The sequence below is a fragment of the Salvia miltiorrhiza genome, chromosome 1, assembly GCF_028751815.1.
Source record: "Salvia miltiorrhiza cultivar Shanhuang (shh) chromosome 1, IMPLAD_Smil_shh, whole genome shotgun sequence".
Taxonomy (NCBI): Eukaryota; Viridiplantae; Streptophyta; class Magnoliopsida; order Lamiales; family Lamiaceae; genus Salvia; species Salvia miltiorrhiza.
Genome location: NC_080387.1, coordinates 49,655,340 through 49,670,734, shown reverse-complemented (window position 1 = coordinate 49,670,734; position 15,395 = coordinate 49,655,340). Strand labels below are relative to the sequence as shown.

Below are 15,395 nucleotides of genomic sequence, written 5' to 3'. Positions count from 1 at the left end.
TGGGGATAAAAATGTAACTGAAATTTAAAAGAAAAAATGTTATAACTCTAATGTTTATTAAAGTCGTTAGTCTATTGATCAAGTCTAGCGCTGTATTTCTGAATTAGTAATGGCATTAATTAACAAAACTATTCCGCAATTGAATTTATAATTCTTTTTTCTAAATTATTAAATAGGAGTATGATATTTCAACCACAAAGTCCTCTTAATTTGCGTTGTTGAAGATAAAATAATACTCCCCCTAAATATATTAAATAGGAGCAATGTATTGGTCGTTGGCTCTAAAAAATAAAAATAATAAAATATGTTTGTTTTTGAATTCGTCAAGATACGCATCTTTATACAAAGGTTTCAAATTCTGACGTGACACGCAGGTATTAAATTATACTAAATGCTATTAATTTCCACATTATTTATTAATATTATGACTATCTACTAAAATTGAAGAGATTAGGTAGACGATGATAACGTTAAAATGGTTGATGAGTTGACAAGCCACCAATTTTTATGCTGAAATCCAAGTAGAAAACCCCTTAATTTACGCCTTTATTTACGTTTATTTAATTTCTTTATATTAATCCTCTATAGTAAACTAATTTTGCTTAAAGTCAACTAACTTACAATTTGACCAGTTTTTGCTTACCCCAACAGTAAATACCCTTTCAAGTTTTTCATTTTAATTTTAATAATTCGTCGACTTTAAATTTAGATGATGTTCACCAATGCATAAAACAAAATATAGGGATTTAATTAAATTAGAATATATCAAGAACTGGCTAACCCTTTAGTAGAATATTAATACATTATTAGTTATTATCCAAGCTAATTAATTAGTTTACTTTAACTACTCGTAATAATTGTTTATGCATAAAATAAAATAGTTCAAGTAGGAAATCATTCATTCAAATCAAATTATTCAATATTAGTATCATGCTTAGTCGCGAGCACAACAATTTTTCGCCCAACACTTACTTCCTTCAGAAGGGGTTGGTACATGACAGTCATCGTCGCTAGGTCTTTTCTGGATTGATGTTGATGTTTATGTCCAAGATGGTGGAACCAAAGCCGGGGTTGAATTCATTATCCGTGATCATCTTGGTAATGTTACTATAACTGTTAGTCGGCATGTAGGTCACACAGAAACAATATTCTTGAGTGAATTACATGCTTTGATCCTTGATATAGGGTTCTGGTTAGAGAATGACATCGGGGCTATTGCCATGTCTACTGATTAGCTTTTGGCTATCCACGTGTTTACATGACATTTACAAGGGGTTGGACTCGCTCGATGACGACCTTTGGGAAACGTTTAAACAAGCTAGGAATCATGTTCTTGATTTTTACCACACTCGCCACATGGCAGCTCACAAGCTTGCACGTTTTGCTTTTACTTCTAATGATTGATCTAAAAATCGAATTATCCGTCTTGACTTTTGGATATCATTTATTTGAATTTTAATAGCATATGAGTTTGTATTTCCTCTAAAAAAATATATTGTTTCGTATTAATTTTATCGTGTAAAAAGTTAATTCATGAACTTGAATTTTCACTTATACTTTTTCCGATCCTCTAGCATACTTATCATCTTCCATATCGAGCATGTTACACATAATTTAGCTGCTGACATCACTTATTTCTTCAACAAATGTTTTCGACATAGGAGAAAAAAGGAAAAGTAATGCAAATATGGAGAAATAATATTGTTTCCATTCCACTTCAAATGGGCCAAAATTATCGGACAATCCGATAATTTTGGGTCATTTAAAGTGGGACGGAGAAAGTAATAATTAAAAATTAAAAGAGTGGAGGGCAATTTTGACTTTTGACTTGTAAAGAATTTAGAAAAATTAGAAGAAAAAAAGAAAGGAGGCCGACAAAAAAGAGTACTAAATTAAGAGAGGAGGGATGCTGAGATTTAGGAAACCAATCGTTTTCGGAAAACTGTCGGTGGTCGCTCACAGAAGAAAAAAATACACACACTGGGGGTGCCACCGCGCGTATAAATCTATAGATACAGCCTAGTGTGTATCTACAGAATGATTAATCAATCACGGCGTGGTGATTATTCAAATTAATAATGTATAATTGCATTGATATAAACCTAAAACAGAGGCAGAAAAAGATGGTTAAACCATCGATAAGCGCCAAAAAGGATAAAGACACGCGCACACACACACTGCTGCTCTACTTCTCACTCCTCTCTCTCTCTCTATCTCTATCTCTCTCACTCATCTATTGGAGCGAGAAAACCGAGATCTGAAAGCAATGGCTGTGGATCCGAGGCAGGTGCTGGCGGGGGTGTTGACGGTGACTATGTTCGTAATGCTCGGCGACATGATCAAGCGCGACCATTTCGATGCGGTTCAAGTATGTTTTTGCTTCATGTCATGAATTGATAGTTGGGTACTGTCGGAGTTACTGTTGGATTTGATTGGTTGATTTAACGTGGCATGGCAATGGCGCGAGTTAGTTATATGTGTGTGTGTCTGTTTGTGTACTGTGTGGATTGGTTTGAGGTGTTTTGATGCTTGGATTGTGTGATTTGGAATCTATTGTCGTTTTTTCTGGTGTGGAAAGTGTGTGTCTGTTTGGCTTCATTTGGTATTGAGTAGTTCGGTGTGGATTAGATTTGTTTGTTTCTTTGCATCTGCTGATGTATGTGGATTTGATCTGATCTGAATTGGATTGTGTTGGCTTTTTCGCGGTAAGTGATGTATTTTTGGGACGATGCATCAGCAGATTTTTTCGATTTTACGTCTCGATTTAGGGAGGTGCAGATCATGAAGACTGCGTTTGCTGTGTGTTGCTACACTTGAGAATTGGCAAATAGAGATTGGGAATTGTAATTAATTGAAACATAATGTGTGAGACTGTACTGAACTATTAGCTCTTGTTATTTGCTTCTGCTTTGATAGTTTTTGTTTTAGACCTTGGTGGAAAAGAGAGTGCATTTTTGAGTTACTGAATAGGAAAGTGTATGTGCTTTCTGTTCATCCGCTGATTTTCCTCTTTGCACAGCCAACTGTTCATGATACGAACAAGGCTTCGGAGCATACCATTGCTAGTGTTGCAAAAGGGGCTGATGGCCCTTGGAAGGAGGATGGCCTGACCTTGAAGCCGTGTTGGAAGAAGCCGGTCTTGGGTAAGTTCATTGCAATTGTGAAACTTTTGGCTTTTCTTTGTGTGTGTGAATGTGTCTTACTTGATGTTTTGGTAACAGAGGAGGCAGTTGAATCACTAGGATACGTCACCTTCTCACTCACTAATGGCCCCGAATACCATGTTTCTCAGGTAGCTTCTTATACTTACTGAAGCGTAAAGACATTGTTGCAGTCTTTTTTTTGTTCCTTGATTGGGATGGGGTGATGTATATGCAAGAGAACTAGCTAGGCCAAATTGATGTCGTAGTTACATATTCAAATTGCTATTTCTTTTGTACTTTCCAACCCACTCAATAAATGCATCAATTAAATTTAGAATAATTTTCTTTAGCCAAACCATTGCTTAAACTGGTAGTAAATAACTACAACTGGCTGGGATCAGTATTTTCTTTAGATTTGTCGGGATCAGTATATTAAATGCCTCATGAATTGCAAATTTTGGGTATTCTGCAACTTCTCTGAGCAAAATACTTCATTTTTTCTTGTCTATTGCTTGCTCATTTCCTGGTTATCATCGTTGTTAGATTGCTGATGCTGTAGTTGTTGCAAGACAACTACGGGCGACACTTGTAATCCCAGACATTAGAGGAAGTGAACCTGGTGACAGAAGGTAAAATGTGGCTTCTAGCTCTTGTAAATGGCACACAAGCTTTTCTAGCAAAATAATATTTCTCTCGGAAGAACAGACAAAAAAGAAAGATTTAAAGGCCTCTTCTTTTAGCTACCTTTCTGCTGGCTGCTGTTCTTCTATGATGAAGGTCAAATAGTTTCGTTATAACTGTTGCATGTTTGGAAGATGTTAGAAAGTAATACTAGCTGAAATGTGAATGTTGACTTAGTACTGTATCCATATCTTTCAGGAACTTCGATGATGTCTATGATGTTGATAAATTCATTACGAGCCTTGATGGAGTGGTCAAAGTCGTTAAATCTCAACCTAAAATATCAGCTCGTAATCTTGCAGTAGTGAAGGTCCCTAATCGGGTTACTGAAGGATATATTGCTGACAATATAGAAACAGTTTTCAAAACCAAGGGAAACATAAGGCTGGTTACCTACTTCCCATCAGTTAACATGAAAAAAGATAAAGAGAAGACCAACACAGACTCTGTTGCATGTTTAGCCATGTTTGGGACACTCGAGCCTCAAACAGAAGTTCGTGAAGTTGTTGACTCCATGATTGACCGTCTCAAGACCCTCAGTAAGAAGTCAAACGGACAATTTGTGGCGATTGACTTGAGGGTCGAAATACTTGAGAAAAAGGGTTGTCACAAGAATGGTGGTTCTGGATCCAAAAGTTGCTACAGTCCACAAGATATAGCGTTCTTTTTGAAGAAGCTGGGCTTTGAAAAGGACACCACGGTTTACGTGACCCAGACGAAATGGCATAGCAGTCTTGATGCTCTAAAGGACTTCTTCCCGAAAACTTATACAAAGGTATGATTTTCATCTTATGTTTTCTTCCCTGAAATGGTAGTATTTTTTTTACCTAGAAGCTCATGATAGTTTATCTCCATAACATTGGTGTAAACATTCTCATTCGAATGTTTCCACTCTGTTATCTACCTCTGCTTCTCAAATGAAATCTAGGCCAAGTCGCAAAATTATAATGTTGATCTGAAAACATATTTTTATGCTAAATTTGTGGTACATAACATTTGTAGGAGTCCATAATGCCAATGGAGAACAAAGATAAGTTCCTGAACTCGGACACTACTGAATTTGAGAAGGTAATAGACTACTACATTTGCTCGGAGAGTGATGTTTTCGTTCCGGCCATATCCGGGCTCTTTTATGCTAATGTTGCTGGAAAGAGAATAGCTTCTGGCAAGACTCAGATACTTGTTCCTGCAGACATTCCTAGCTCAACCGCAGCTCCCGAAGAATTCATATCTTCTTATGTGACGAAAAAGAACCACTTTGCATACTCATGTTTTTGCTAGGTTGAGATTATGGACAATTCTCCCATACCAAGTTGTGAAGTGCTCTATTTATAAGCTGCGGTTAAGGTTTGTTTCGCAAAATGTATTTCAGCTGTTTCTAAGTGAAACTTCTCTCTCTCTCTCTCTCTCTCTCTCTCGTTTTGCCTTAAAAGGGTTTTTGGTAGGTTGCATAGGCGCTTTGTTGTGATGTAAAAGAGACACTTCAAATGATTTATTGATACATTGTATACTTGTTGTCACATCCATGTTTGGTAGTCATTTAAGAAGTGTGAATTGATTCCTCACTTTCATATTGAGTGATCCAATTACTATTTTCATAACTTTACAGAATAGTTTTCTTTTCTGATTTCCGGGCAACTATTTTATGAGTTGGATTTTTCCAAAATAAAAAACAGAGAGCAATACATTGACAGTGACAGGCTGACAGCACAAGTAAATGAAGCATGGAATATATATTGCCATTAAATAGAATATCAATAAATCGAGATTCGCTTAGCCAGCATGCCACAGTACACTTATTTGAAAGTAGCACAATATAATGTGTCGGTTTTGTAACGTTGCAGCTGGTGATCGCACTCACCATAAATTCAAAGAAATATGGGTGAGGGATCTTTATGAATCAAGAAAAGATATGATGATATTAGGTGCTGTTAGGTGCGTGCATCACGAGCAGCAATGCACCGTTGATATGGCTTGATGAAGACCTTCCCTAGGGGCGTTTTCGGAACCGGGATAAATTTACCAGCTACAGCCAGAGGCCAGCTGCAAGAAAGAAGATATCGACAAATGTAGCAAGATGATGAGGTGAAAAAAAAAAACAATAGAAATGGACAAACCTGATGATGCCTATAATAAAACATATCAACCACTGTGGGAAATTAAGCCTCACAGTTGAGGTGAACTTCCCAAGGAAATTGATGATGATTATCTAGTTACAGAAAAAAGAAAAAAGAGAGAGCATGTTAGTTATCAGAAAATGGAAGTTAAACTGGAATTTTTACAAACTTTATATATGAATCATGCACTCACTTGTAGTATAAATGTAGATCCAACTATTCCAGTGAAGAGGTGGTTTTTGGTCACACCGGTGAAGACATTGAGTTCGTCTGGCTTCCGAGCATTGAACTCGTTGAAAATCTGTAAATCGACAGGCGAATGGACGATTTTTTCAGGTAAATTCTAGCACATCACATGAATTTATTGAAGTTTGTCGGATTCGATTAGATTGCACTTACTTGACAGAGAACGAACGTGTTGAATACCACAGTGTTTTTCACCATGTTAGCATGCTCTATGTCGTTGTCATTCTTCAATTTGAGAAGACTCAACCCACAGAAGTTGAGAACAAGGAGTACTGCTACTTGATATATAGCCTGCACCAGAAAAGGTAGAATGAGATTGTTTATTTAGAATTCCTTTATTCAAAAAAGAAAGAAATAATTCATTGGAAAATAAACTATACCTGGATAATCAAGTTCCTCCACATAATATTTGTTACTAGTGATTCCCTGAACAACATGTTAACTAATTAAATGGTGAAGCAGTTATATTTATCCAGTAGAAAATGCTACAAAAAGAAATGTACAGAATATATATTTTAAAAGTTGAGCAACACTGTTATCAAACTGTATGATATTTCAGTAATGAATGCTACATTATTGAGTAATATTATGTGTACTGAATGCTGCCAAACATTATTTGAATTTACGTGATACATAACAAATTATTGAGAACTAGATTAGCGGGGTTGTAGATTCGTACCTACGTCCAACTGGAGATCTATCCATAAGATGATCAGTTGGTGGTTCAGTCGCCAGTGCCAAAGCTCCCAGAGTGTCCATGATGAGGTTAACCCAGAGAAGCTGCAACATAAACACGAGTAAAGGTCCAGCCTCCAGAAAAATGCGTTCAATCTTGTAAAAATCATTGATAGGCTTCTCGAAGATTGTGGATTCATATTTGTTTATGTCTTCTATTCCTAAGGATAATGAAGTGACTAAGTAATGATGGTGACAAGATTCATCAAATAGGTTGGCTTCAAAACTCCAGGTTGTTAGAGAAGTAATGCACCTGCACTGTATTCAAAGGAACATCACCCGAAGAAACTGCAGCAACGACGTTTATTGTCAAAGCTGCAACATTAACAGTGAGCTGGAACTGGATAAATTTTTGGATATTTGCATATACAGAACGTCCCCATCGAACAACCTTTACAACCGAAGCAAAATTATCGTCCAAGATAATGATGTCTGAGCTTTCTTTTGCCACTTCAGTTCCTTGTATACCCATGGAAAGACCTATATCAGCCTACAAATATAGAAAATAAGTAATGAGTAATTGATGTCAATATAAACCACCATAACTAAAGTTCTCTCTCATATATATTGGAGTCTCAGACAAAAAAATATGTACTAGTATTAGATAAACTTTGGTTGAGAAGACAGAGTAATCTGAATAAATGGGTTGCACAATTTATTCTTCACTTGATTTACCATCAAAACACTCATTATGACACAATCCTTAGAGCTTCAGAAAATAATCCAAACACAGAATACATAGCTTGATAAATGCTTGGAGGTAGCTTTAAAAAGTTATGAAAAGCATGATGAAAGCTCATCAAACCTCATTGAGTGCAGGGGCATCATTAGTTCCATCTCCTGTTACAGCAACGACTTCCCCTTGTTTACGCAGTGTCTGAACAAGCAAAAGCTTGTCAGTCGGAGAAGACCTTCCCATAACCTGTTCATCATCAAACATAATGCCTATTAGTCCTTCGAATAAGGCATAGCTCGCTAACAAAATAGAGAGGTCTTCGTGATAAAACATACCAAAATCAAGTTTGCAGCTTGTTCTCTATCTTTCTCAGACAACTCGCGGAATCTCTTCCCTTCCATAACGTAGGGTTCACCAGTGTCTGCATTCGATGAAAGGATGCTACACTCCTGAGCAATTGCTTTTGCTGTCTGAATATTGTCTCCAGTTACCATACGCACCTAATGGTTGACAAACACATCACGTCCTCCTTTTATATCAGGAAAAACAACAAAACAATATCATAAAACCAGTGAAAACTTCTAGTTCTATTAACTTCTGCACCTTGTCAAGAATACGAGAAGAACAGATTAAAAACCAGTGAAATCATGCTTTATTATACCTTTCTTAAGAAATTTTCTGGATGGCAAGTCGTTAAAAACAAGAGTAGATCAAGATATATAGTTGGCCGTGGTGCAAATGAAATGTCTATATGGAGAAAAGGGTATTCTTTTGGAATGCTAAGTGATTAGTAGCTTACAATGAGATTTTTCATGTCTGAAGCTCTAACAAACAAAATTGATACCTTAACACCAGCATGTGTGCATAGTTCCACTGCTTCTCTGACACCTGGACGACACGGATCCTGCATAACAAAATTTGATGAACATACAGTATTTAGCCACGAAAAGAATTGAAATGCAGCGAAATGATGCCATAAGTGACTTCTATTTGATGTTAGAAAGTATGAACAATAACCATACAAGTGTGAGTCTGAATAATTGTTCATTGAGTTAGCTACCTTAATACCAATGATAGCCAGCAAAACAAGATCATCTTCTGGTAAAGTCCACTGTGCCAGCTGTTCTTGATCCGTTGGAACTGCATCTGCTTCAAATGTTTTGTAAGCAACAGCAACACACCTCAAGCTTTTTTCAGCCATGTTATTAATAGCATCTTTAAGAAAATCCTGAATAAGAAAGGCGTTACACACATCTGTAAGTATTAAGATTGTAACCTCACTTGAATTAAATTTTAACATACTAAAATTTACATTCAACCACCATATTCTAACTTCTAACTACCTACCATATCATTATCTATTGGCTGCACAGAACCACTTATATCATTGTACTGTGAACATGAAGCTAAGATAATCTCGGCGGCTCCCTTCCAATGCACATGAACTTTGGATCCAGTCTGCCATGTCAAGAAGAAAAACTTTCTCAAATATTTTTTTAGAGTGAGCAAAATCAGCTATTTCTACATATTGCTCAAATATTCCAACTATTTCCTATTCTTTGAATGGATTCCGGACTTTGAGGAATCTTCATATAATGCTCCTCAATACTCAAAGATCAAATTATTGCATCAAGTATCTAGTATGGATCACTTACCCGCCCTCTAACTGCAACACCCCCTCGCTTTTTGGTAGAATTAAAAGGAGAGACATGGAGAACTATGGATTCAGATCTCACAATGTCAAACTTCATTCCGAGCTGAAAAGGGTAAGGGAAAAAAAGGTGATCACAATCGAGATGGAAACTGAGCAATTGATGCTAGAGCATGGAAGTACCTTGACACCCCACTGAAGAATGGCTTTTTCAGTTGGAGATCCAGACACCTCAATTTCACCATCCTTAGAAATACACACACACACACACAAAAAGGATGAATATGTAACATGGTACAACAATTTTATAAATGCATCATCGTCTACTACTCGTGAAGAACAGACATCTATGAGTGCTTTCTTTTGTGTTCGCATATTTTTGGTGGAAAATGCAACAAAATACATAACATTGGCAACCTTAGCCCTTTACGACTTGTGTATGTTCAAGAAATCGAGCTTACCTTAGATAAGAATACGCTGCCAGAAGTGTTCTGAGCTAGTCCCTCATCGAGCAGAGAGGAAACTGATGGGGGCAACTGGGAACCATCTTCAGGAGGATCAATTTTCTTTTTCCCGACATAAGCCTCAACTACGGTCATCTATGTCAAAATGTAGTCTGATTAAAAATGCATCCAGTTTTTCCACTTCTTGATAGAGTTCAAAATAGAATTTAAAATAACCTGATTCAGTGTCAAAGTTCCAGTCTTATCACTGCAAATGGTCGTTGCAGATCCCATAGTTTCACAGGCCGAGAGCCTGCGCACCTGGATATCAAGTATAACAATTTTATTGGAGATATCATATGATAAAGTCATGAAGAAAATGAACATAGTTGATTTAATTAGAGATCTGGAAACAACAGAAACTCTTACATACCAAAGCCTTGTCAGCCATCATCTTCTTCATGGAGTATGCAAGGCTGTTACAATTTCAAAATATATAAATTATATTAGAACCGGGAATGGACACTGACATAATGCTAGGGAACATTTTTCATACTCACGTCAAGGTTACGGCCAAAGGAAGCCCTTCTGGGACCGCAACGACTACTATTGTTACCTAAATAAAAACCTCAGTCAATAAATAGAAAAGAAGCTCTATATGTTTTCCATTTCCATTTCAGAAAGCAGAAACTTACTGCAGCAGTAATAATATGTATAACTCCATCAATTGTGTGGCCGATACTGGTCTGCCCACGAACAAACTGAACAGTTCCATCAGGATTTTTCGAAGTCCCAGTGAAATATCTGGGGTAATTAATTGTCAATACAATGTGACCAAATCACATGATACCAGAAACAAAGCCCAAATTACCTAGCCAATAGTACAATGAGGACAGAAAAAGCTACAGTGAGCCCAACAATGCCGATAAAAGTCGTAACACCATTCAGACGCACCTGTAAAATTTCATCATGATGCGTAGCATTATAGCTGTCATATGACAAACTGTGATTACACCATTATCCACTAATTACCTGTAGAGGAGTTTCTTCGCCATTATCTTCTGATATACTAGCCATCAACAATCCCCATTCAGTGTTGATTCCAACACCAGTTACCTAAAATACAAAACATAACTATCATCAAGGAATACGAACATTATTAGTCACCATATACATGACATATTCCTCTAAATACTCTGTAAAACAAAGTCAAGATAGCTTTGACCAACTCGGCAGCAGCATGGTTCTTCACTATTAATCACACAACCACCTAGGACAGTTGCATTGGAAAGACATGTGTGTTTGTTTAATTATATCTGTGTTGCAAATACATAGTTATATTAATCATTCATAAAATATTAACACAAATCAATCAGTTTTTTCATACATTCTATATCATTTTAACAAAATATAGCCTTCATTAATTTAAAATGGTGTTGCAGTGAGCTTTAGCCAGAGGCATCAAGAAGTGTTTAAACAATGACAATACAAATCTGTATGATTTAGAATGTCCAGCTAATGGGTGTTTAAAGTTAGAACCTTACCAGCATAATTCCAGCACCATCTGCGACCTTGCAACCTGACATCAAAAACGGTGATTTTTGGTCTTTTTGAATCTGCATAGTGGCGTTAGGCGTGAGAGATATTAGATCAATAATCTAAAATAACCAGCGAACAAATCTAACCAGCTTACAATCTTGCTTTCTCCAGTCATGCTGGATTCATCGATGGCAAGAGAATGGGAAGTCGTAACTAACCCATCAGCAGGAACCTGTATATAGTATGCCAAGAAACTTTTAGATAACGAAGGATAAAACAATTCAATCAAATCATTTGTGACCTGATCTCCTATTTTGAGAGGTACGACGTCCCCAACCACAATGTCATATATGGAAACCTTCTCTCTCCGACCTCCTCTGATAACCTATTCAGTTTTTTTTTTCATGAGTACATAAATCGTCATTCACCTTACCTTAAAAATAAAATAAAATAAAAAGACGGGAGAAATCTATATAGCTTCATTGCTAATATTACCTCCACTTGAATATTTCGCTTTTCCTCATTTAAATTTTGAAACTGGAGGGACTGCCTGTAATCACTAGTTGCTGAAAAATAGATGCATAATAAAGAAAAAGTTCGTACACATGTCAGTCATACTGCATACCAACAAGTAATTTTTCTCTCGTGGTAAACTAAAGCAAAAGTTGTTCAAGAAACTATGAGGAGCAGAAGGACAAATGTAGAAAGCGTCAACCAAAGGGAACCATTATTCAAAAGTAATTTTCAGTGGTGGTTCTTTTAAGAAATTTAACGGTGAATGAACAAGGAGAGGTAACATAAAAGACAAGTTTTGATTACCCGTAACAATAATGACCAGAAGAACCGCAAAGGTGATGCTTCCTCCATCATACCATCCTTCTGAAAGGCCCTGCAAGAAATGATGAATTGTTAAAAGAGACTTGAAATAGCATTGAATTGCAATGCTTTCCACTGGAAGATTATATAAATAAATGTTAATGCAAAATAATTCTTACCAATAAATGTTATTGGTCATAACTCAATGGTGAAAACGGACTTGTGTACTTTTTGTATTCTATGGTTACCTCAGTTTTTATTCCGAGACCCAAAGATGCGATAGCAGCTATTATTAGAATTATGAGAGTTGTATCCTGCCAGGCCTCCCATAGGAACATCTGCACGAAACGAAGCAAAATAAAAACTTTCAGTTCCACTAGATGTATAGTCACACCAAAGCAACAGTCTACAGAAAACTTTACCCAGAAAGTTCTCCCCTTCTTCACAGGATAAGTGTTTGAACCAAAGGCATCTCTTCTCTGTGCAAACTCATTATCATCACCAGAAATCCCTGTTTCATGGTCTGTTCGTAGCATAGCTGATATGCCTTTAACCTAAACAAATGGAAAAATTTTAAACTAATTAACTGAGACATACATCATAAAAACTAGCTAAAGAGTTGTAAAGGGAAAAGGTAGTCTTGCCCCTCCATATTGTTGGAATGCAGCAATATTATGATCCCTGTTCATTGAAGAAAGCTGTTCGGGTGAAATTCCATAAGGCCCAGATGGAGATGGAGGAATCACTGCTGTGCCTAACACTGAATAGCAAAAAAAGATCTGGTTAACTTACACAGAAGTTTAGCAAGCAGAATACTTAAATGCAAATCAATGCTGAGGAAACCAGAGTGGTGACGTCCAAGTCCCAATAGAAGCTCGGGAATGCAAAATTGTATAAACATCTGACTCATCTTGGAGCAGTATTAATCCACTTATTATACAGCGCTATAATCACTATTTATCTATCACTAGAGGACTGCACTTGTATTGTTAATGTGTAGTGGATTATTAAGCCGTTAGAAGACTCCATTTCTGAAGCAAGAGTTGTCTCAGTCTCTTGCAGTACTAATACGACAAAAAACTTGCTCGGTATTAAGTGGAAGATAATGGTTCCTCATTGATCCAGAAACTTTGGAAAGAACAAGTGGGAGTTTAAAGTATAATGCAATAGAATAAGTGGCGGAACATAAACAATAGCTAATGGGAAGCAGTCGTGGAAGTGATTAAATACCTATGGCTCGCTGTCCAGCCAATTTGAATAGCAATGCAGCCTACAATTACCAGAAGACTAGTATATAAGTGATTAAAGAAGTTAATTAGTTGAAGAATTTATAGCAGGTGCTTAATGTATTCTTGTATTACCCTTATGACTTGAGCATGAGCTCTAATCATTCGTCGTCTCTTTTCTTGCTCTTCATCCTTTTTCAAGTCTAATGTGTAGCGAAAGCGACGAGAAGCATTAAGCACAAGAGCTGCTTGCTGCAGAGGACCATTGCAAATCAGAAATGGGTAGGTTCCTCTTGCGTGTTATCAGTCAATCAATAAAGGCATCATCACTCCATAAATACAAGCATATGCAAATATGGAAGTCTGAATCGACAATTATGCATAGTTCAACCAGAAAATTGTATCTCACTCGATTAATCGTCCAATGCCATTGATTTATATTATCCTAAATCTAAAATAGCTACATCACATAATCAATCGGATTCTGTTAGTTGAGATTCATACTTCAATAGAATGTTCAATAGCCATCTCATTTAAAAATCTTACTGTTTAAGACGAGTGCATATTAACTGATATTTAATTATTTCATCAGAATCGAAGAAGTGCAGAGATGAACAGTCGATTGCATGCGAATGCATGAAAAACACATTTCTCCCATCTTACCCTCCAACGCTTCAGCAAATTATGAGAGGCATTTTTGGTGTTCCCGATGTCGAAAGGGTCGGAAAACTCTTCATCTACGGCTGATCCGACCTCATCCTCCGGCGCGTCGGGTGGGGCGCCGCTCTCGAGGTCATGGTGAATTTCGTCCTCGTCGCCGGTAGTCATGGCCGCGGGGATGGCACCACCGCTTCAACAGAATTACCACCGCTCCTGAAAACCAACGGAATTTTGAACCGGAAAAACAACGAAATTGGGCGTCGGAGAAAACTCAATCAAATCGATCCCGCATTGACGAAATGGAGCAGATTCATCGCGCACTGAGAGCTGCGTTTATTAACACAATGCATATACTGATTACTCTCTCTCTCTTACTCTCTCTTACGTATTTTTCTCTCTCTTGTGTATTTTCGGTCTCTGTTTTGAAATTATAGAATCCGATTCAACCGGCATACCATAGAAAACAGCTACAATTGAGGGGAAAATTTAGTAATTTCGTGCCACTTTCCGAAGTATTTTTACGATGCGTTGCATACAAATTCGATTGATAATTTGTAGCGGTGACCATCATCATCGAGCACTCAAATCTAGCTCAGAAGAAGCTTCGCAGAAATTTCCCGCGCAGAAAATTAGGTCACTTGTAAGTTGTAACTGACTGATGACTGACGAGAGCCATTTCAAGCTCCAAACGTTTCTTCGGTTATAATCATTAAAAAAAAAAAAAACATTTTTTTTGGTTTTAAAAAAACAGACGATAATATATCACCAACCTAAAGTGAAAAAACATCATCACACGAAGACGAGATTGAACCCAAGATCTCTCATAATGATCATAATGAGAGTCTTTGGGTGCATCAGCTTTGCACTAGAGCAAAGCCTCATTTACTAAAAAAAACATTGTTTGGCGGACAAATTTAATAGATTTACTAGCATACGCCCATTCGTGCGATACACGACGGACATCGAAATTAAATGATAAATTTAAATAAATAAATATAAATAATAAAAAAAATCAAATACTTTCAAAATATGTTTGAAAAATAAAATATAATACTCACATCATTTACTCAATAAAATCTTGGAATTAAAAATGTAAATTTTTTATTTATGCAAAGTGTAATAATAATTATAGTTATTAAATAAATTTAATAATTATTCGATAATGAAAATTTGCATTATACATATTATTATTATATAGTATTATTCATCATAATAAATATTTTCATACACAAACATAAATAAAAAAATTTAAATTTTTCATAACTTATTCATTTTAAATTTATTTTTGATAATTTTTATACTATATTAAATTTAAGATGCACATGTTTAGAAAATAATTAAAATATATAAAAAAATGGTGAAAAAATTGGTGGAGAAAAAGAGAAAAAATGAGAAAAAAACTTCTCTTTTATATATTATATTGATTTTTTGTATTATAAATTGCTTTGCTTTCGAGAAAATG

The 15,395-nt window shown here is 36.3% G+C and overlaps 2 protein-coding genes across 3 annotated transcripts; one reads left to right on the top strand and one right to left on the bottom strand.

Moving 5' to 3' along the window:
* The first annotated feature begins 1,923 nt into the window (after positions 1-1,923).
* Positions 1,924-5,395, top strand: LOC130989951 (protein MANNAN SYNTHESIS-RELATED 2). Its single transcript, XM_057914133.1, has 6 exons — positions 1,924-2,368; positions 3,020-3,143; positions 3,222-3,292; positions 3,687-3,772; positions 4,023-4,599; positions 4,827-5,395. The coding sequence occupies exons 1-6, from the start codon at positions 2,267-2,269 to the stop codon at positions 5,103-5,105; spliced, it is 1,239 nt and encodes a 412-aa protein (XP_057770116.1). The 5' UTR covers positions 1,924-2,266; the 3' UTR covers positions 5,106-5,395.
* A 153-nt stretch (positions 5,396-5,548) lies between these two features.
* On the bottom strand, positions 5,549-14,480 carry LOC130989923 (calcium-transporting ATPase 9, plasma membrane-type-like). 2 transcript variants are annotated; one of them, XM_057914104.1, is made up of 32 exons: positions 13,937-14,480; positions 13,409-13,525; positions 13,278-13,317; positions 12,692-12,807; positions 12,470-12,601; positions 12,296-12,385; positions 12,051-12,120; positions 11,727-11,797; positions 11,533-11,616; positions 11,386-11,463; positions 11,237-11,308; positions 10,725-10,808; positions 10,564-10,646; positions 10,388-10,496; positions 10,253-10,308; positions 10,126-10,168; positions 9,930-10,013; positions 9,711-9,848; positions 9,433-9,495; positions 9,254-9,355; positions 8,946-9,056; positions 8,659-8,826; positions 8,443-8,502; positions 7,934-8,098; positions 7,728-7,844; positions 7,176-7,412; positions 6,867-6,967; positions 6,568-6,613; positions 6,341-6,478; positions 6,135-6,242; positions 5,942-6,033; positions 5,549-5,867 (listed from the first exon to the last, which is right to left on the bottom strand). In XM_057914104.1, exons 1-32 carry the CDS (start codon positions 14,099-14,101, stop codon positions 5,756-5,758), a joined length of 3,252 nt encoding a protein of 1,083 aa, XP_057770087.1. In that variant the 5' UTR covers positions 14,102-14,480; the 3' UTR covers positions 5,549-5,755. The 2 variants fall into 2 exon arrangements, with proteins under 2 accessions (XP_057770087.1, XP_057770078.1); XM_057914095.1 differs by having other exon boundaries at positions 11,386-11,616.
* Positions 14,481-15,395: the final 915 nt, after the last annotated feature.